Source organism: Rhipicephalus sanguineus, chromosome 1 (assembly GCF_013339695.2).
Source record: "Rhipicephalus sanguineus isolate Rsan-2018 chromosome 1, BIME_Rsan_1.4, whole genome shotgun sequence".
NCBI classification, from domain to species: domain Eukaryota; kingdom Metazoa; phylum Arthropoda; class Arachnida; order Ixodida; family Ixodidae; genus Rhipicephalus; species Rhipicephalus sanguineus.
In genome coordinates, this window is record NC_051176.1 from 277,253,069 (window position 1) to 277,273,424 (window position 20,356).

Genomic DNA, 20,356 nt, shown 5'->3' on the forward strand with positions numbered 1-20,356 from the left:
CTGCCGAAACTCCTATTTTGAGAGCCAAGGATGTGAAGGCCTTATTTGTGGATGCAACAAAACTCCCTTCAAAATTCAAATCCTCTATAGACTATTTCATGTGAATAAGTGCCACCATGTTTCGCTGTTGACGTTACCATTTTATATCTGTAACGACTGAATCAACAATATTACAGGAGGCTTATATGCACAAAAATGGCTGTACGGATGTATTTACCATTACATGACCTTGTTAATTTGATGTCACGTCTCTCAAAACATAAATTCTTTGTGTGGAAGCCCAAGATGGTGCCTCCCATGAATAAAAAATAAAATTGTCTATGGGTTCTTGCAAATAACAGTTCCAGTTCTTAAGCTCTTAGTGTTTATATTTTTACATCTAATTTACCTAGTGATGGAACTCCCTATTGGAATAAAGTCTGCTGGAAAGGACTGTTGAATCGCTGTCAGCAGTAAATAATGCCTGCAGAAATTCTTTTCTGCACGCATTATTTACTGCTGACAGTGATTCAACAGTCCTTTCCAGCAGACTTTATTAACTAATAGTCAAGTAACTTATAGTCAAGTTGCCGTTACATAAGCATTATTTTTCCTACCAATTTTGAAAAAGACAAGGTGTTGATTGCACCTTGTAACTCGCAGCCCTTACTGCAGAAAGTGAACTTCGTGTAAAGTCTTGTTTTTCTTGCAGAGCTCTTATGTGCAACTGCTGGCGGCCACTACGCTGAGCAAACTGGTGTCTAAACACCCGGGATCCCTGAGCTTGCAGCAGCGATTAGAAATGCGTAAGTGGCACTTATAAGGAATGGTGGTTGTGTGATTTTTTCATCATATTCATGCAATGCCTTCACTCCTGCACAGGTAACTACATCTTGTCCTACCTGTGGCAAAGACCGAAAAGCGCTGCATTTGTGACCCAGGCTTTGGTGCAGCTTTTTGCTCGGCTCACCAAGTTGGGTTGGTTTGACTCCGACAAGGAAGATTTCGTTTTCCGTAGCGTCATCCGTCAAGTGCAGTCATTCTTGCAAGGCTCAGTTGAGTACTGCATGGTTGGTGTCCAGCTGCTATCACAGCTAACATGCGAGATGAATCATGTTACTGAGGTGAGCATTTATCATAAAAGTGGCCAGGAAATTAATTTTTCTGCCACCAAACTAAAGGAAAGCTAAGCAGCTAACTTTTTGATGGTTTTGGACACAAAGAATGCTTTCATTTCAGGCTGAAGCAAATCGGAGTCTCACCAAACAACGCAAAATAGCGTCATCCTTTCGTGACAGCCAGCTTTACGACATTTTCCAGTTGGCCTGTGATTTACTAAGGAGAGCGCTGGAATCTTGGAAAGCTCAAATGACATTCAGTGATGATACACAGGTGTGTATAATGTTTACAGCAGCAACTTGAACTGCTAATTATTGTCTGCCGGTACTTTGCAGCAGCAACTGATGAGCCAACTGCTGCGATTGGCACACCACTGCCTCAGCTTTGACTTCATTGGCACAAGCCCAGATGAGTCTTCAGATGACCTCTGCACTGTTCAAATTCCAACGGGCTGGAGGCCTGCCTTTCTTGACTATAATACATTGCAGCTTTTTTTTGACTTGTTCCACTCACTACCAGTCACCCTTAGCCCACTGGTGCTTACATGCCTTGTGCAGATTGCATCAGTGCGCCGTTCACTGTTCAACAATGCTGAGCGAGCCAAATTTTTATCCCAGTTGGTCACTGGTGTTAAGCACATCCTGGAAAATCCCCAGGTGGGTACAGACCAAAGAGACATGTGGATGTTTGCTGAGACCTGTCATTGACGAATATGTATATTTACAGAGCCTTTCGGATCCAAACAGCTACCATGAATTTTGTCGGCTTCTTGCTAGGTTGAAATCAAACTACCAGCTTGGAGAACTGGTCAAAGTTGAAACATATCCTGAAACAATTGCTCTTATTGCCAAGTTTACTGTGACAAGTCTCCAGGTGAGGTCATTGAAGCTTGTTGTTTGGCCTGTCATAATTTATACAAAAAGGTTAGCCACCATCGTTATCATTTTATGCTTGAACATTTTGTTAATTCTCATCGCCATTGTCTTTCTCATTGCTACTATTGTTAAATAATCATCTTATGACACATTTCCTGCCTGCTTTGCTCGTGTCAGCAACTGTAACTCCATGCCTTCTGTGATGCACCATTATACTAAACTTGCTGGCCAATGGTGGTGAGGGATCTATTTTAGTGTAATAATGGTTAGCCCTGACCATGCAGTGTTGATTATAACTCACAACTGCCAATCTTGGACATGTAATGAAACAGCCACTGGTTTTATTTAAGTGTTGGCCTTTAAGCCGCAACAGTTAAGTCTTTTGCAGTATAAATAGCGCAGAATTATCTTGCCTTAACATCTAAGTGCATGTATGTTCAAGTATGTGTAACTGGTCTGGTTCAAATACTGAAATTGTCTAACCAGATTGAATGCTTGGGAAAAGTTGCCTCTGAATATTAAATTAATGTATTTTCATGAGAGGGACAGGACTTAATATGTGAGGGAAGATATGCTGAATAATTTGGTTCTGAAAATATGCAATTGAGTTTCCATGTATAGATAAATTGCACCTTGAGAATGAGTGACTCATGCAAAATTTTGCAGTTTATGTGGTGATCATTGCATTTCCCTGCATTTGGCGAGATGCGTTTAGTAGTAACTTCATTACACCGACACTTGTACATATTTCTGGAAAAGTTGATGGATTACTATTGCAGTTACTTCCTTCATAAATGTAATTGATTAGTAGTGAATTGCCTCTCCGAGAAAATTGAGAAAATACTGAAAAGTAATTTATTACTGCTATGTTGCTTTCCTTCCAACTGTTATTAGCTTTGTACATATGTGGTAAATAGAACCTGACCTAACTTGCATCCTCTGCAGCCCTTCACATCTTCATCTTCATGAGCAATTGCCTTTGCAAATTTTGGCATTCACATTTCAGCAGACACACTAAAAACTCGCTCGATTTGTACGCTGGAGGGAACAGTGATGTTTTTATGTATTGCCACGGGCGTTTCTTATTATCACTTTTGCTGTATTCGTTTTTCGCCCCACTCATGATCATTCACCACGTGGATATGCTGTGATTTTTTTTCACTGCATATCCACGTGGTGAATGATCATGAGTGGGGCGAAAAACAAAACGAATACAGCAAAAGTGATAAGAAACGCCCGTGGCAGTATGAAAACCTTACGTGTAAGATTGTGGTCCCATTGTCACAATGTTTTCTTGTGCATCATTTATCAGTAGCGGCAATCATGTATGAATTGCGCATTTCATACATGTGCATATAATCTCCAGAAAGCCCAAAACACCATACCACACCAAAAAAAAAAAAAAAGCTTGTTTGCCTTTATTTGTGGCCATGAAGACTGCTATAAAAACGCCGAAATGTTTTTCCAGTTATAAAGTAATTAGTAATTAGTTTTGAGAACCATCCACAGCTAAAGCTTCACTTCAGTGTAAGAAAGTGGTGCTGTATATGGGCTGTGTATCAAATTTAAAATAATCTGGCACCCAACTTAAAGGTAGACACCAATCTCTTCTATGATAATTTTGTTATTTTATGTGAAAGGCCATTTATTCGAGACTTTAATAATGGTTGGCATGTGCACAATAGCATTGACAATAATTCACTATTACACAGTTTACATTGCACATTTGACTATTTCGATAATTCCCGCCAAGTGTTGGAAAATTCCTGAATGATGACAGAAACAAGTATCACGTGATGGCAACATCACGCGGAGTACCAAAGCGGCGACGGTCGCGATGGTTTGCTGGATGGGCCTTATCTATCGGAGACTTCAAACACCTCCTTTCTACACTGTTGTATAGAAGTGTAAAGGCTGACATTGCTGCCTCGGCAGTGCATTTTCACGGGTTCATGCATATTTACAACAGCCGAGAGGGGAATATTGGTGTCACCTAAGAAGCCCTTTTCGAGAAGGTGTTATTCAAAAACATAATAACTTCTGTATCTTCTGCACATATCTCCATCACACCTTTTGCAGCTCTGTCATGACATTTTTGCTGGTGGTTATTGTGACAAGTCTCTCTGGAAAAGTAGCCAAATTTAGTTTCTAGACTATAAAATTCAAGTGAATTAGCTTTAAGCCATTTGTTCTCTATCAAAATTCATTACAGAATTTCTTGCAAGCACACAAAACTTGTACTATAGTTAGTTTACTGTCCAATCTTCGTGTCTACTCCTTTAAGATATGAAAAATATGTTAGTCTTTCTTCTGTCCATGAGCGTCAGTGGCTTCAAAGTTAGAAGCTGATGTTCACCACTAGAAGCTGATGTTACAACCTAACAAAGAGAAAGTCGCTGTTCGTGTTTTAGTCAAGAGTCGCTATTCGTGTTTTAGTCAAGAGCTTTTAGTTGTTGATGACCTACAAGGAAGCTCGTAATTAGCATACTAACTACGAGCTTACTGGCTAGCTCAGTTAGTAGGATAGTTGGTCGAGTAGTGATTCCTTGTTTAATCTGCATTTTAACAGTGGTGGGAACTTGCTTGTTTTGAAAAGGTGTGGCATGTTGATGTGCTTAATGCCTTCAACACATCTAAAACTACTCTACAGATGTGGCAGTTTGCACCTAACAGTGTCCACTATCTTCTGAGCCTTTGGCAACGCATGGTAGCATCGGTCCCCTATGTGAAAGCATCTGAACCCCACTTGTTGGACGCCTACACACCGGAAGTGACACGGGCCTACATCACCTCACGGCTAGATTCTGTCAGCCAAGTCATGAGGTCAGTGTTCGGCATGCCTTTGCAGTACGTGACAGCATTACACGTGAGCAGCCTCGTATCGTCCAAAGAAGGGGCTATGTTGACATATTTATTAACTCTCTGAGGGTCAGTTACGTAAATATGCGGGGCCACGAACACGTACTCCGAAATGTTTGATGTGTACATTTACAGTACCACGTGTTTGTTCGAATAATGGGCCCATTTTTCAACTCCCTTTTCTTTCTCCACAAATGCTGTTGCCTTGCAGGGTTTCTTCCTCTGAGTTTTGGTTTTCACTCAGTTTTTTCGAGCTCTTTCAGCCCAGAATTTTTTTTATTTTGATGGCGGAATTTTTTAGCCTGTCTTTAAAATGTTTTTATAGTTCAAATAACACCCCTAGAAAATAAACTTGCATTCGGCAGCCTGTCTATTGTGGGCAGGAGCTTGAATTAAACATTATTGGTAACTTTAGTAACTGGTGTCAGCGCTTCTCTGACCTTTTTTCTTAAACTTCGCATTGAGTTTTCTCTTACTGTAATGAGGGGAGGGACTGGAGACAGATCTTTGCAGCATTAATGTTGTGCACTTTTTTGCATATTGTGAACTTTTTTTTGGTGATGGTAAATTGAAGTGATTGAGGCTGGACATTTCTAATATATAGTTATAATATACATGCATGTGTTATAAGTGCAATAGACTCCCCAACCTGTGCCAGGGGGGCGGTGGCACACGGGTTTAGGCGCCTCTCTGGCAAAATCTGGTCGCTTGTGTTCTCACCCTTGTCTGCACCATTCACTGCACGTGTTCACATGCCATGCACGCACTGTCATCTGGTTGTTGCTGCATGTGCCGCCTCATGTATCTCTTTAACTGTGGGTTTAAAAAGATGTCAGAGACCAGAGATCGAAAAACAGTTTCGTGGTGTGAATCTCACCAGAGGAGAACGATTGATTGACCACCTTTGAAGGACTGAGCAGGTCATCGAGGACTGTGCTGTTTGTGCGAGCGCTATGGCGTGGGAATATGAATGGCCACATTTGTACAACGGGAATATTGAGGTGACTGCGTGAGTTCTGTAATTGAGCAGATACCGCAGCCTTCGTTGCGGCAGTGGTGTCTGCTCGAAGCTCTTTGCAAACAACCATGCTTTCGTGCGCGTTTGTCTTGCTCAACATCTGATTGCTTGGACGCAAAGTATGTCGTGCAGCTTTAAATGTATTATGAGTTCAATGTGAAGAACTCACATTTACCTCTGCCTTGTTCAGTCACTGGCAGCATTGTAATTTGTAGTGTTCAATTGCATGAGAGTCACTTTTGCCGAGGTTTTCTGCGTATGGTAATGTCTGATTGTAAGTTTAATGCCACTTTGGATGTATTACAGCTCACTTTGTCAGCATAATAATGTGTGCATGGAAATTTTTAATGCCCACTACGATCATGCGTGTTTCCTGCAGCGCCAGATTTCATTTTGGATAATATCGATGCCTGATCACACACCATGTGTGCCGATTTTAATGTCACTTTGGTTGTTTTGAAAGCTCGCTTGGTCAGCAGTGTACCGTACAATGCACACTGTGATAGTGCATGTTCACGATTACACTGAGATTTGTCCCTGGTTATAGCTGTGCCTGATCTTGCAAAACCATCAATAATTTTAATGCTCCTTTGGTTCTTTTTACAGCTCGCTTCCCAAGTGGCAGCTGTATATCGTCCACGGCAAATGCACGTGCAAGGCTGTGATAAGTTCTGGTGTTTTGTGTGCCAAAACATTGATATCAATATGAGGCACGATCGTGGAGGGCTGCGGATTAATTTTGACAACCTGGGGTTCCTTAAAGGAACACTAAAGGCAAATGTTAAAGGGACTGACAACCAACTTTTGTGGTACCCGTTTTCTTGAGTGCAATGGGAAGCTTACCGGTCAGAGCTTCTAATCACGGAGTGGTAACGCGGAGAACGCCGTAAAACATTTGTAATCAGAGTTTTTCGATCTGCAGCGATTATGCAGTCTTAATATCACATGCTGCAAACAGTGAGAGGTGAGTGCGATAGCCATTATACGCCAGCAGTGGTGACAAGTTATGCCCTAAGTATAAAAAGGCAATGTTACGTTTGCAAAGCCTGCGGTGCCCCGACTACTGCTTTCTAGCCTATTAAATTATTTTACAATAGTTATAGCGTTTTTCTGGGGCTTCTTATAGAAGTACTTTGGCCGTACACATGTCGCTTTATCACATTTTAGTCGAGCCAAGCTAAGCTAAGCCTTCGAAAACGAAACAAGTGGTAGGATACACCAGCAGTGCTGTTGATGAAGTGGTAGCAATCCTCCACAGAACAGTAAGTCGATGGCATTTTGCGAGCAGCAGCGTAAACTCGCGTGCTACTCTTCAAAAGTCCGATACGACGAGAGCAGACGAGAGTCGAGCTACGCGGGAAACGCCGCCGGACGCCGCGCGCATGCGCCGCAGCCTCCGTTTCACTGGAAGCCACGAAAGCAGCGCCGCATGTCATGCTTTACTTCTTTTACCTTAGAAACAAACGGGAGTTGACAATAACATACATATTCAAATTTTCAGCCCTCGTTCTGGTGCGTGTAAAAGCATTAGACTACGTACAACAAAGTGCTTAAGACTGCATACGTCTGGTTCATGGCGCTCGCGCTAGGCTGCGCGACATGCCGGTTTTTGTTACTTTTAAACGCGATTTAAAAATATAAATCCTACTCAGATCGCGAAAAGTATTCTGGAATCTGTCACTATAATTCACGGCCTTTTCATTTCCACCAGGATCTAATCACCCGTTCTGGCCAGTTGTCGGTCCCTTTAAGTCGATGTTGATTGCTGAAATAACGTTCAAGAAACCTGTAGTGCTTGTTTCGGGCCAAGGAAATGCTTGTTTTGAAAGGAAATCACGTTTTAGGGGTTCACACAGCGTTAGCGCACTTCAAATCGCCCGCCTGAAAAGGCCCCCTGGCGTGGCGTTTGCCTTGTCAGCGCCTCCTCTATTTTTCTGTGCCTGGGCGAAGGAGCGGAGAGCAATGGGAAGCGGCCGTCGGTGTTAGTGCGGCTTTTAGCCGCCACGCGCCGCCACCGAAGTAGAGCTGCGGTCGCACCGTCGCTCACGGAAACGCAGGTTCGCAGATGTTACATTGTTGAGTTTTCGGCTGTATTCGCGCTGTTTGAAGTGTAATCAAAATGTTTATAAACAGAAATGGTGAAGCACTTGTCGCTCTTGGCAACAAGAATTTTTTTAGGCGTGTGTCTTTTGCGGCTGTTGCTGATCGAGCCGCTCGCGCGTCGTCTGCTGAGCCGACATGAGCGCGGGCAAGTGATGCGCGGAAAATTGTTCTTTCACCATTATGTTCGCTTGTCTGCAAGTCGGTTTTTCAGTGTCTGAGAGTCGAGTTTTGAAAGCAGTGTTTGCCAGTAGCTAATACCAAGAGCCCCGATGCATGCTAACGTCTACTGGTGTAGACTACACGCAAGCCTTGAGTGCATGCGCTAACTAGCACGAAATGTCGCTAGACTGCTTCCAAGGAGGTCTGTAATCTCACGTTCCCTTTGCAAATCGTTTGACGGGTACATTTGTTGCCACTGAGAGGAAGCAACAGCTGGTGCCAAAAAATGAGGAAGTATGTCGAGTGATTCCATCATTTCAGATCTTAAAGCAATTTTATCGTGAAAGTACGAAAAACAAACAAAAACAGCTCCTTCATCCACGCGCTTCTTGCAACACTGCCCAATGTTTGTGAACAGACGGTGTTCAAGTCTAAAGTCGTAGTGTTGACTTTTAACTTGAGCTGTGACAATGTGCAGAGCAATTGTCCATTGTTTCACCGGCAGCACCTGTAGTGTCCATTGGCTCTGATTCCTTAGCTTCAGGACCTAATGTCAGCGTTGTACATGGCGGCGGTCGCGAGGCAGGGTGGTGCATGTTGACCACTGGTGCATGTTGACTGTTCGGTCACAGCGTGGTCACGTTTAGTGATACTTGCCACGCTTCGTCTAGTCGTTACCTTGGGTTGCAAATGTGAGGGTAGTCTGCAAAGAATGATGGTACTACATCCTTCTTGAGCCGCCGTCTTTTTCCTTCTATGAAGTCCTCTGGTTGAAAGTGGCGGCTATATACTCTTGTGTAGTTCGAAGTTGTATTAGGCGACCAATTATCCTGCCTAATCGCTGCAAGCCACCGCTCCCGTACACAAGCGGCAGCTGGTATTTCATGGAACGAAAGCGCACCTGTGTTTTTCTTTCCGCTCGATTTGCACAATGGTACGCAACAATACGACATACCGAGGCATGCGGAGCACGTGGTTGCAAAATTCTAAAGTATAAAATAAAACGCGAATACAATCAAATTCGCATACAATTTTCGCACTGGCGTCACGGCCACACAGACTGCATGCGGCATACGTACCTGGGAAAGCCTGTGAGACGTGCGAATTCAATTAAACTCGAATGTAAACACGCATTCGGGAGCTTCGTAATACACGCGGCCGTTCAGCGCCAGCTTCCCGTAGTCTACTTGCACAGCGCCGCCACGCGGCAGCGGCGAGCGGCGGCGGAGCGCGCGCTCGACGGCCTGAGGAGAGCGTTCGCCCAGGCACTGAAAAATACAGGAGGCGCTGGCCTTGTCCAACGTTGCCGGCCCTTTCTGCCCGGCAGCCGACGCTGCTGCTTCTGCTCTGAAGGGCACATTACAAGCCTTGGCCAAGTTGCGGTTGATCTCGTAATCCTCTGTACGAAAGTGCAGTGAGCACATGCGCAGATTTCTTGGTTGTTTAGCACACTGTCGCTGAGGCACGGCACTCAGCCACTTCGGTGTGGGTTTATATTTGCGGCACCCGTTGAAAAGTCACGTCGGTTTCTTTGCTGCAGCTGTTGTTGTGTTGCTCAAGTGGCGCACAGCATTCAGGCATCCCGAAACATAACAGGGACGTGCCGTTTTGTCGAACTTTCCATTAGAGTGACTTTCATGAGCGTGCAAAGCACTGCAACTGTACACGATAATGAAACTACCACTGAGACCCGAGCGGAGAGGAGCCCGACGAAAACTGAACTTTTAAACCACCTGCGCCGTTCTCGTTACGCCAAGTTCTTTTTTCCATGAAAGAAACGGAAACGCACAGGCAGCATTTATTACGTTCTGTAATGTACGATATGTTTTTTTATTATTAGTTTGAGTGCTAGTGAATAATTGTACTCGAGACTCTTGACGTCACCGGGCTCATTCCAAAATGTTCCACTGGTGGCACATACTTTGTCCTATATTTACCTTAATTTCTCAATTATAGCACTGCTGTTGATAATACTGACGTTTTAGGCGTTCTCAAACATTCACCTTTCACTCTGACATAAATTGTTGTTTGGCTTTAGTGTCCCTTAACGTGTACCTAAATCTAAGTATGGAGGGTTACTGCATTTTGCTCCCATCGAAATACAGCTGCCCTATGTGGTAATCAAACCCACAACCTTGTACTTGATAACAACACACCTCAGCCTGCTTAGCAGTCATGGTGGGTGGCATGCAAGACCAGTGTAAACAATAAGTGTCGAGATGCAGCTTCTGTTTACGTTAAGTTGCAATGGAAAATGTAACGCCATTAGCTTAATAAAACACATGTGGTATTTATGGTATAATATTTAAACTGTAATTTATTAAACATGTTCCCCTGCTGTCGCATTACAAATGGGTAGCCTGGTTGACCTTGTTGACTTGGAAAGCCAGAGCACACTCTTGAAATGTACAGCAGCTGTTTGTTTGTTGTACTTTCAGTTCACAAACATACTTCGCTTTCAAATGAGCATGGCCATTGCGTTTCTCCCAGTTAGTAGTTGATGACATTGTGCACAACAGAAATTACGTTATGGGGGGACATTGATCTTGAAGTTAAAAAAAAAAGAATTATCGATTGAAATGAAACTTGCTCTTTATGTAGTATATTTGTGTGCAGATTTCAAATATGCAATTATTTGTCGAGTGTAATATGTAGTTTTTAAAATATCAAGCATTCCATATGCTTTCTGGTAGCAAGGCATAACGCATTAACGCCTTAGGCATAACGCCTAGACTGAGAGATTTACTAAGTAAATCAGCATATCAGAATAATCTGGAACGAAAACTGTGTGCAAGAAAATGAGAATGGAAGTTCTAAATCCATTTGAAGAAAAGTTATTGTATGTTGAACGACCCAAAGGTCGCGGGATCGAATCCTAGCCGTGGCGGTCACATTTCAATAAAACTGAAATGCGAAAGGCCATTCTAAAGAGACAGGGCGTGAAAACATGGACACAAGAAAAAAGTCACGACACCACAAATGCCGACTAACTACTGAAGAGACGCACAACGGCAGAAAAGAAAGAAGTCACGAAAACTTATCTGCACATGCCCATGCAATAGGTGAACCCATCAATCTGTTACGCTGGGGTCTGCGTGAAAAATAACTGTTAAAGCATTTGATTTCATTTTTATGCAAGTTAATCGACAGTTGGCTCACGCATGTGCTACCACTCTTCTCGATGTGCCATGCCTCAATCATCAGGCACGTTCCTATGCCTGTACAAAACTGCGCATTCATCGAATTTTGGAGTGCACTTACACTCTTGACAATGTAATGATAGATTAGGAGGTGAGCCGCCAGTTAGTGATTGCTTATGTTCCAATAATCTCTGGTTAATGCAGCGGCCCGTCTGTCCTACGTAGAAGCAGCCGCAGCTGAAAGGGTTATACACCACACTTGTACAGCAATCAGTGCATTTGTTGGTGTGTTTTACGAAACAAATATCGGTCCGCTTCTTGTCTTTTACTTGCTCATTCTTCCTCTGCACAGCGGCACAAATCTTACCTAGCTTATTGGCAGCCATGAAAACAACATTAACACCGTATCTACTTCCTACTTCCTTTAGCCTGTGAGATACGCAATGAACGTACGGTATACTTACGACACATTTCTTCCTATCGCTTTCTGCAACCATGTGCGGACTTAACATAATGGACTTCTTTAAACGTTCAGTGACAGTGGCCACTGCATCACGAGGATAACCTACATCTAAAAGACGCGTAACCTGTTCGTTAAAGCTATCACTCATTTTGTGCTCACACGACTTGGTGAGGGCAGACTTAAGGCAAGACATGGCGATACCGTTTTTTACAACCTTCGAGTGCTTTTACAAAAAATATAACAGCGGTTTCAAGGATCTAGTCTAGGAGAATGCTGCCAGCACGCGTCGTTCTTCTGAAACGTTAAGGAAATGTCTAGAAATTGTATTCCATTACTCTGAGGTAACTCTTTCGTAAAGTTCAGCCCTCGTTCATCTAATTCAAATTTTTCGCTCACTGAGGTTACCTGGTTTCAATGTCCTCATCACTACAAAAAAATCAAGTTCATTCAACTGCCGATTCTTCGGACGCCTGATTTTCCGGACATACTCGAAAACTTGGATGCTTTCGTGGCACTTTCCCATAGACGTCAATGTATAGGAACGTCCGAAATTTCGGACGCTGGAACTCTTCAGCGTCTGATTTTTTGGACTTTCTGCCCAAATTGCAAGTCTGAAAGGCATTCATTGAAGCCCCCCATCTCTGCCGCGTCTACATCTCGTATGTTCGAACCAGCGCTTTCGCGAGTCGGATCTGTTTGCGACAGTAGCAGAGTCTGAAAGTCAGCTTTGCCGCAATGCCGAAGTGTTATGGGGTAAAGCTGACCAGAAATTCAAAGGGCGTCGTGCGGCGATGTCTTTATGTATAAGCAGCGGATATGCACGGAGGCGTGATGACGGCAGGTGGTAGACGCGCCAGTACGGCTTAATCGCTGGCAACCCTTACGATAAGCATCTTCGGTTAGCTGCTCGGTAGTGCATGTGGCCTAGCGCAGTTGCATGCGTACTGCACGCATTTAATAGGCGAGAACCCAAACATGCCACGCCGCCATTCATGCTACCTCTTTGTGCGAGACTGCTAAGTGTGCCGCACAGATGCGTTGCCATCACGAATGAAACCAGCTCGCCATCGCTGCACCCGTGTGCGGTTAGGAACGGAGTGGGCTTCACGAACACTTTCATGACAAATGCATCCGTACGGTACAGCAACAGTACAATGACGGCGTCAGCGTAGTTGGTGATGTGCTGCACACAACTAGAAACGATCGGCTTCACACGGCAGCAAATTGTGTATCGGTGGAGATTCGGCAATGCGTGCGCACGCACATCGGGGAAAGCCGGACGAGTCGTCCGCTCTTCCGCCACAGTCCTTATGTTCCGCGTCATCATTTTCAAACGCTAATTAATTACAAAATACCCTTCCTTATCTGAAATTACTGGCCTGAGTTTCTTCTCCACACAGTAATTGACCAAAGGCCGGATAGGATCAGGACACTTGAGATGCATATTAGATCCCTTGATACTAGCAACGCAGTCTGAAATGCAGTGGGAGTGCTCTTCTTCAGGAACTAGTCTAGTGAATTTTGCGGCAAACTTACGTCTATTGTATTGGTTTCAGGTTCGGCTTAAAACAGTATTTGGGACCTAAGGCTAGGGTTTTGCAGTGACTATCATCTAAGGCAGCTCCTCCAAGGACTAGCAAGTTATTTTGCGGTGAAACAGTAGAAATAATCTTCCTCCTACATGGCTGACGTTCCCGAAGTTTTACCCTCCATATGAATTCCGCATGCTGGTTAGCTACCCTCATCCAGTCGGCGTACAGCTGCTACTGGTGGCGATCGTCACGCAGAGTAGAGCAACGGATCTTGAGGCATTCCTGGTAAAGTCTGACTTGACGCCAAGATTCTGCGGTCAATATGGCACATATCCTCCTGGCATGTCCGGTAGATGGTTGCAGAAAGCCGCATGAAAGTTGAACTTCAACTGCGCAAACTGTATTCTTAGAAAACCATGACAGTGTCCTAGCACAGAGCAAACAAATAGCAATTAAAGAAGCCAAAGAAGCAGGATTGTTCAGATAAGTAGAAGAACACGGAAAAGGGCTTAGGGTACTAGAAATGAAGCTTATAATAATGGAGAGCTGAGCTAGTTGGTAAGTATTCATTCTAAAAACATAGGGCGTGCAAATTCATATTGGGATTTCATTCTGCGTTCTTGTCACAAATTAGCGTGTTATAAAGCGCGCGCGCAGCCGCTTTCAAGCAGCTACGAGACAGAACAGCGCGAGCCGCGCGACCAAGAAGCGCGAACAACGAAAAAACAAGCATCAAAAGACGCCGGCGCGCCGCATCCTCCTCACCCACTGGAGCCAGACGCAGACCACGCGATCAAACGCCCGGCAAAACCTGGATGTTTCTAGAAGGAAGTGGGGACGCATCCCCGAGCGATGCCGCCGCGATTCGAACCTACGAGAAAGCTCTCGCCCTTTTCCCAGGCTTAGCTGTGTTGCACGCCGAAGAACCCTCCCGACGCTTCTGGAAACCGGGGAAGAAGGGATAAAAGCGTGCAAACGACGAGAGTCGGGCAGTGAGTCGGAGAAAGTCAGTGAAGAAGTTAGACAGGCAGCGAAGGAGTGAGCGAGTCAGTCGGCCCGGTGATGGTGAAGTTATGCGAAGTGTGGCTCCATTAGCCAAAGAAGACGTGTTATGATGGTGTGCGGTCGGCCGATCGTCAATTTGGAAGAATTGGATGACGACGCCGTGTGAGCCGTGACAAGTCACGACGACGGTTGAGCTACGACGATCAACGCTGGAGCTGGCGTGAGTGTTTCCTTGAAGAGAAGCATTCGATTACCGTCCAAGTATTGTGGACTGGATACGCCATTATCTATTCAGGACTTTAACTGTCGTTGAATAGTTGTAATGCATGCGATTGCATTCGTAGCGTGTGATCTGTTTGTTTAGCTCCCGTTGTGTAAACACCATCTGAATTATATTGTGAAGTTGTAACTGGTACCAGCCTAGTGTGCACGTGTTTGTGATATTTGTATTGCCTTAACCGAGAATATATTTCGTTTTCCTTTGTGTTATCGACTCTCGGCTCTGACTCGGTCTTTGGACCACAACCGGCGTCCGCTGGCGCACCAAAGGACCAACTCTAAATTGTCCGCGCTTTCGTGGTGCGTTTTCGGAGGGCCTTGACGCCAGCCCTTAGAATCCGCCCGGCGATTGCCAACCCGATTAACAGGGCAAGTGACAGTTCTTGATTAACCTTTGACAGGGCCTTGAATGTTCTTGAATACCGTTGAATTGTTGCCTTTGGAACCTGTATGAACCCTGATATTATTAGGGGGAGGGATTGATAAGCAGGCAGCACGTAAGTGTGCTTGGTTTTGATGACAAGTGTAACAAGTGGAGCAAGGGGAGAGTGTGCTTCATTGTTTCCACCATAGGACACCGGCATACAGTAAGCTCAGACACCAGGAGTACTTGTTACCATTGTCTAGTGATTCTGGAGAACGAAATTTTCACTTTTGAATGTTTCTTAGTCTTTCTCAGTCCTGTGTTGTTGTGCTTGCGCAGTGTTTCAAAACAGAAGCCACAGATGTCTCTTAGAGCTGTCAAGTGTAGCACTGTACCTTTCTTTTTTTGTGAACTTTGTGTAAGCTACTTGTTTGTCACAGGGAAGGCCTAGAAGATCCAATGGACGACATGGGCATGGTGCAACAGCAACTGGACCAATTATCAACTATTGGCCGCTGTGAATATGAAAAGACGTGTGCCCTTTTGGTGCAGCTTTTGGACCAGTCTGCACAGGCATACAGAGAAGCTGGGAATCAAGGGGCTGCGGCCCTTGACTTGGCCATTCTTGAAGGTGGGCCACTCCTCTTTAAGAGGTTTCCTTCATGTAGATGAGGCTATACCGGGGCCATATTCTTGTCTGACCATTTTCCTGTGATGCTCTTGCTTAGCACTTAGTGTGTGATGCCTTTCTATGATAGCATATTTTGCTAATGCTATTGTTTCATAGCTAACTGAACTGGTCCCTGCTCCCAGAAGCTTCATGGTCTGGAAATTATGATTTGCAGTGTGGTTCTAGCTGTGCATGGACCCTCTTCCTCTTCATCATGTGTTTTGTGACAGTTTAGCCAATCATGGTACATAGATGGTAGCTCTAAAAGTGATAAAGAATTCTGCTGCTTTTTAGATGCGAAGTATCTTAAGGCCGAGCTCAATCCGGTGGTGGTGGTGTGCGGCGTGACCACCCTTACTGCGCATGCGCATACCCTCTCCACTCCCCTCTCCACATTCCCTCTCCCCTTCCCCTCTCCCCTTCCACTCTCCACTTTCCCCTCTCCCCTCCCCCTCTACCATACCCCTCTCCCCTCCCCCTTTCCACTCTTCCTCTGAAACGCGGGCTAGACATGCCGAAATTCTCTCCTGCGCAATGCCACGATGAGCTCGAGCGCATGTGCGTCCCCTCCCCTTCTCTCTCCTCTCCTACGCTGCCCCCCTCGCCCGCCTGTCGACCGCATTCCCCGCTCGCCCTGTGAGAATTAACGGCCAGGCTATATGGAAGATACGACGCGCGTAGCGTCCCTCTTCGCGTTCCACGACGCGAGGTCGGTAGCATGCCCAACGAACGCCAACGGAACGCGATCGTGCAAGCGCTCCGGCTTCGCATCGCCTCATGGTCCCCTTTAGCGGGAGATGGTGTAATTTTTCATAACCCTCTTACCCAACAAAATTTTATGAACACAGCACCTTTTAAAGTCAGTTCTTGTTGTTGGCTAGTCTGTTGTGGTTCTATGAAAAAAAAAAATCTGTCAAATACCAAACATTGTGGGAATTGATTTCATGCGAAGCAGCCAGCAAGTATGCTGCCTTTTTTTTTTTCTTGGAGCCAAGCATTACAAGCTAGATTGAGGTCTTTGTATAAATTGAGTAGTTTTGTGCAGATTGTGGGCTTACGAGGCACGTCAACTACACTGGCACCTGAAGTGTAGCGTGTGGTCCGACGTGACATCCAAACACACGTGAGAGTACAGACGTCAGTTTTCTCGAAACAAAGTGCACACTATGTTGCCATGATGTGCATGTCATAACTAGCAATTGCTCGCACTCAGGGGTCGAGCAACGCTCTACTATAGCTAGCTGAGTCGTAAGAGTACATATGTAATGTAAAAAGCGGGCAGCCAATACTTTGACCACAGTTGACGTTGCCGGGAAATGACGCCTGTATAGGATCTTTTTCCTAAGCACTTAGATGCTCTGACGTGGCTCTGTGGTAGACTGCTTGACTGCCATGCAGAATGCCTGGGTTTGATTCCTGCTCAAATCATGATTTTTATTCTTTGCGTACATAAGGATTTTTCAGTCACCGATAACACTGCCAACGCTGGCACAGGGTTTTCTTTGACACAGGCTCCGTAATGCTATTGCATTAAGATTTTCGATGTCAATTCTTGCTGTTCCTGGGTTGACGTACAGTGAATCACCCGTGGCGCATACCCACTTTTCACGGGCCGTGGTTTTTGGGTATTGCTACATCGTGGTGGTGGGTGGAGCGCATAGCATCCAAGACGTACGCCAGATGAAGGCTGCCAGAACAAGAACGTTTTATTTGAGGCAGCTATCGTTCTTATAGCCACCGTGAAATTATATCATGTACAATCAGGTGCGTCTCAGTGCAAGCATAAACAAACACTATCTCTAACAGTAGGCAGCCATGCGCGCGCACGTATAGCGTAATCTACTTTGCAGCAGCCCTTCCTTCTTATTGTCTATACCGCTGTACTGGTTTCTTAGCTCGCGCCGAACGCCGTAGCACAGGCGCAGCTGATTCTTTGGTGTTGGAGGCTTCATTAGGCGTGACTTGAGTTTCAGGTGATGACCTGGCCACTGTTTCGCTTGTTGCAGCCGCGGAGCTGTCCCTCAGACGAACCTGGTCCATGTGGTGCTCAAGTAGCCCGGCTGATGTCTTGATGTCATCATACGAGTGCCGTTCAATTGTTTGATTGTGCCAGGTAGCCACTTCTCCCCATCTCCGAAGTTTTGGGCCCGAACTGCGTCGCCTGGACCAAATCTGCATGGCGTGTCTTCCTGCAAAAATAAAGGAAAAGACAACGGCGGAGGAAGACACGTGTCTTATAAACGAGAGCGAATCTGGTAGTTCAGAAGCCTCTGCGAAGGTGACTTGTCGCCTTGTGGTGTTCTTCGGTAGTTGGAAGAGAAGCCTGGTCAGTCTTGTAGACAGGCTACCATGCGGAAGCTTCTTGAGGCCGTCTTTGATTGTACATACGGCCCTTTCTGCGAGCCCGTTCGACTGCGGGTGGTTTGGTGCAGTTCGTAGGTGTTTCACATCGTTTCCGGACAAGAACTTAGCGAACGTCTCCGATATAAACTGCGTTCCGTTGTCCGTAACAATCGTCCTAAGAATGTCAAAGCGACTGAACATCTCACGCAACGGCGTGGAGGTCGATTCAGCTGTGGCGTGTTGCATAGGCACTGCCTCAATCCATTTGGTATGGGAGTCCACTGCCACTAATATCATAGCACCGTTCACTGGACCGGCAAAATCGAGGTGAACGCGGGACCAGTTTTCCTGAGTTGGCGGCCAGTTCATCGGTGTCTTTGCCGGAGGCAACGGCCTTGTTTGCATGCATATATCGCAATTCTTACTCAAGTGTTCGAATTCTTCGTCTAGTCGCGACTACCACACACTTGTTCGTGCGACTGCTTTCATAGCCGAGGCTCCCTGATGTGTCTCGTGCAGCATTTGAAACGTCCTGTTGCGTGCAGCCTCGGGAATGACTACAGTCGCCGACCGATTTTTCGGACCTGGCTGGGACTGAAAAAAAGTCCGAAAAATCGAACAGTCCGAAAAATTCATTTTCGCCAAAAATGTGAAATTTATTGCATCAGGCAGGCTTACTTAATAGCCTTGATGCGACCTTGCCTCATATTACGCTTGGAGGCAATTTGGTTTGCCCGTATTTGCGCCAAGGTGACATCGTCACCGTAAATGCGCGACAGAAGGGACACTGCATTGGCGATCTCCGCCGCTGATGGCTTCGGAGATCACGCGATTGGCACAGATGGCGGAGCCATGGCGTCAAGCACACAAAATTCGATGCTGCAAATAGCCGCTGAGAAGCACACAACGTCTCGATGCAACGCGACACAAATCGTGCAGAACGACGACTGAAACAAGCTGCAACAACAATAAAAGAATCCTTCCTCCGCCTCCTCCCCGTACGGTCATGGTACGGTGTGATGACGATAGTGCTGACCGAAGACAAAAGAATGGCGTCTCTTGCCGCGTTTTCTAAAAAGCAGACACTGCCTCCGTAACCTATGGCGTGCGCTTTCTGATCTCGGAGGCCTTAAAGCCATTTGAAGACCAAGTTTAGCCAAGCCGGCGGAAAATCCAACATGGTGGCGTCTACAATGGTTCAGTGCGTGGCTCAAAACGAGCAATTTAGTCCGAAAAATCCAACTTTCAGGGGCAAATTCGTCCGAAAAATCAGTCGAAAAAATGCATTAGCTCTATGGGATCCCTGACGGTGCATTTATAAAGTCCGGATTATACAAGTCCGAATTTTTGGAGTCCGAAAAATCGGTCGGCGACTGTATACTATGGCCCCAGAAGTTGAGGTCGTGTGCAACTGTCAACTCAAGCTTTCTTGCCACGTACGCTTTCCAACATTGTTCCACGTGTTTTCCTTGTGGCCAACCTTTCAGTATAAATGACTTGACTGTTCGCAATACCTTGTTGGCTTCTGTTAATCGGCGAAGCTGGTGTGACGTCACAAGTGTGTCGTCAAGTTGCCGCAATGAGTGCACATAATCTGGTATTTTTCGGCGACATCGTCAGGGGTCGTAAGAGGAAGCCTGCTGGCACTGCTCAGGCTTAGAACAGGAGCACCCAGGTTGTTCAGGGCTCAAATGAGGTAGCGACCACATAAACAAGGCCCTGAATGACGAACTACGGTCATGGAGGCAGTCAGGGTCTTGCCGTCGTAGGAAATTGCCAGCGTGAGCTTACCCGCGCTAGGCAGTGGTCCCAGGGTAACAGGACAACTTCAGGTCTGTCTTCTTGATTTCGGGCCACTTTTCGCGGTGCCTGATGTACACATCCCAGGGTATTACGCATACCGGCGACCCGTTGTCAATTTCCATTACTAGGTCAACGCCTCCGCAGCGAAACTTGCGTCGTACGGTACGGACGATTTCGTTGTCCAGCACCGACACTTGACTTTTGCTGGTTGTGAACAGCTCAGAAGTACACGCCTCGTTTCCTTCGGGGCTTCCGGTTAACGCAAAAATGCTCTGTCTCCTGCCACTTGCCCAGCACGCTACAAATACAGTCGAACCCGTTTATAACGAACTCGAAAGTGCCGCGAAAACTGGTCGTTATATCAGTAGTTCGTTGTAAATGGACTCGCCCTCAAAAACATGCACTTAGCGACCAAGCCGCTTTTTTTTCTGCGCATTTTTATTGAAAAGTGCTAACAACTCCTCCGGTGAGAAGTTAGGCCTTTTCGTGTTGTGAAGCGAACGCCCGCTGCGTGCACGAGTGAATTAAACCGCCTTTGCAGTGAACCGACACCGTTTTGCTGAACCTTGGTACCGCTACGTGGAGCTGATCATCCCTGGCTAGTTGCGTGCAGCGCGTCGCCTACTCTGCTCACGCCATCACTGC

The 20,356-nt window shown here is 45.8% G+C and overlaps 1 protein-coding gene across 2 annotated transcripts in view; it reads left to right on the plus strand.

The window, feature by feature from the left end:
* Positions 1-20,356, plus strand: part of LOC119379031 (exportin-7-B) — a 98,611-nt gene that overhangs the window by 6,584 nt on the left and 71,671 nt on the right. The window contains exons 3-9 of one of the 2 annotated variants that reach the window (XM_037648167.2): positions 692-785; positions 862-1,103; positions 1,219-1,371; positions 1,434-1,754; positions 1,825-1,971; positions 4,624-4,796; positions 15,336-15,526. In XM_037648167.2, the coding sequence (XP_037504095.1) occupies positions 692-785; positions 862-1,103; positions 1,219-1,371; positions 1,434-1,754; positions 1,825-1,971; positions 4,624-4,796; positions 15,336-15,526 (1,321 nt within the window). The remainder of the gene's footprint in view (positions 1-691; positions 786-861; positions 1,104-1,218; positions 1,372-1,433; positions 1,755-1,824; positions 1,972-4,623; positions 4,797-15,335; positions 15,527-20,356) is intronic. The other variant, XM_037648168.2, reaches the window with a different exon arrangement.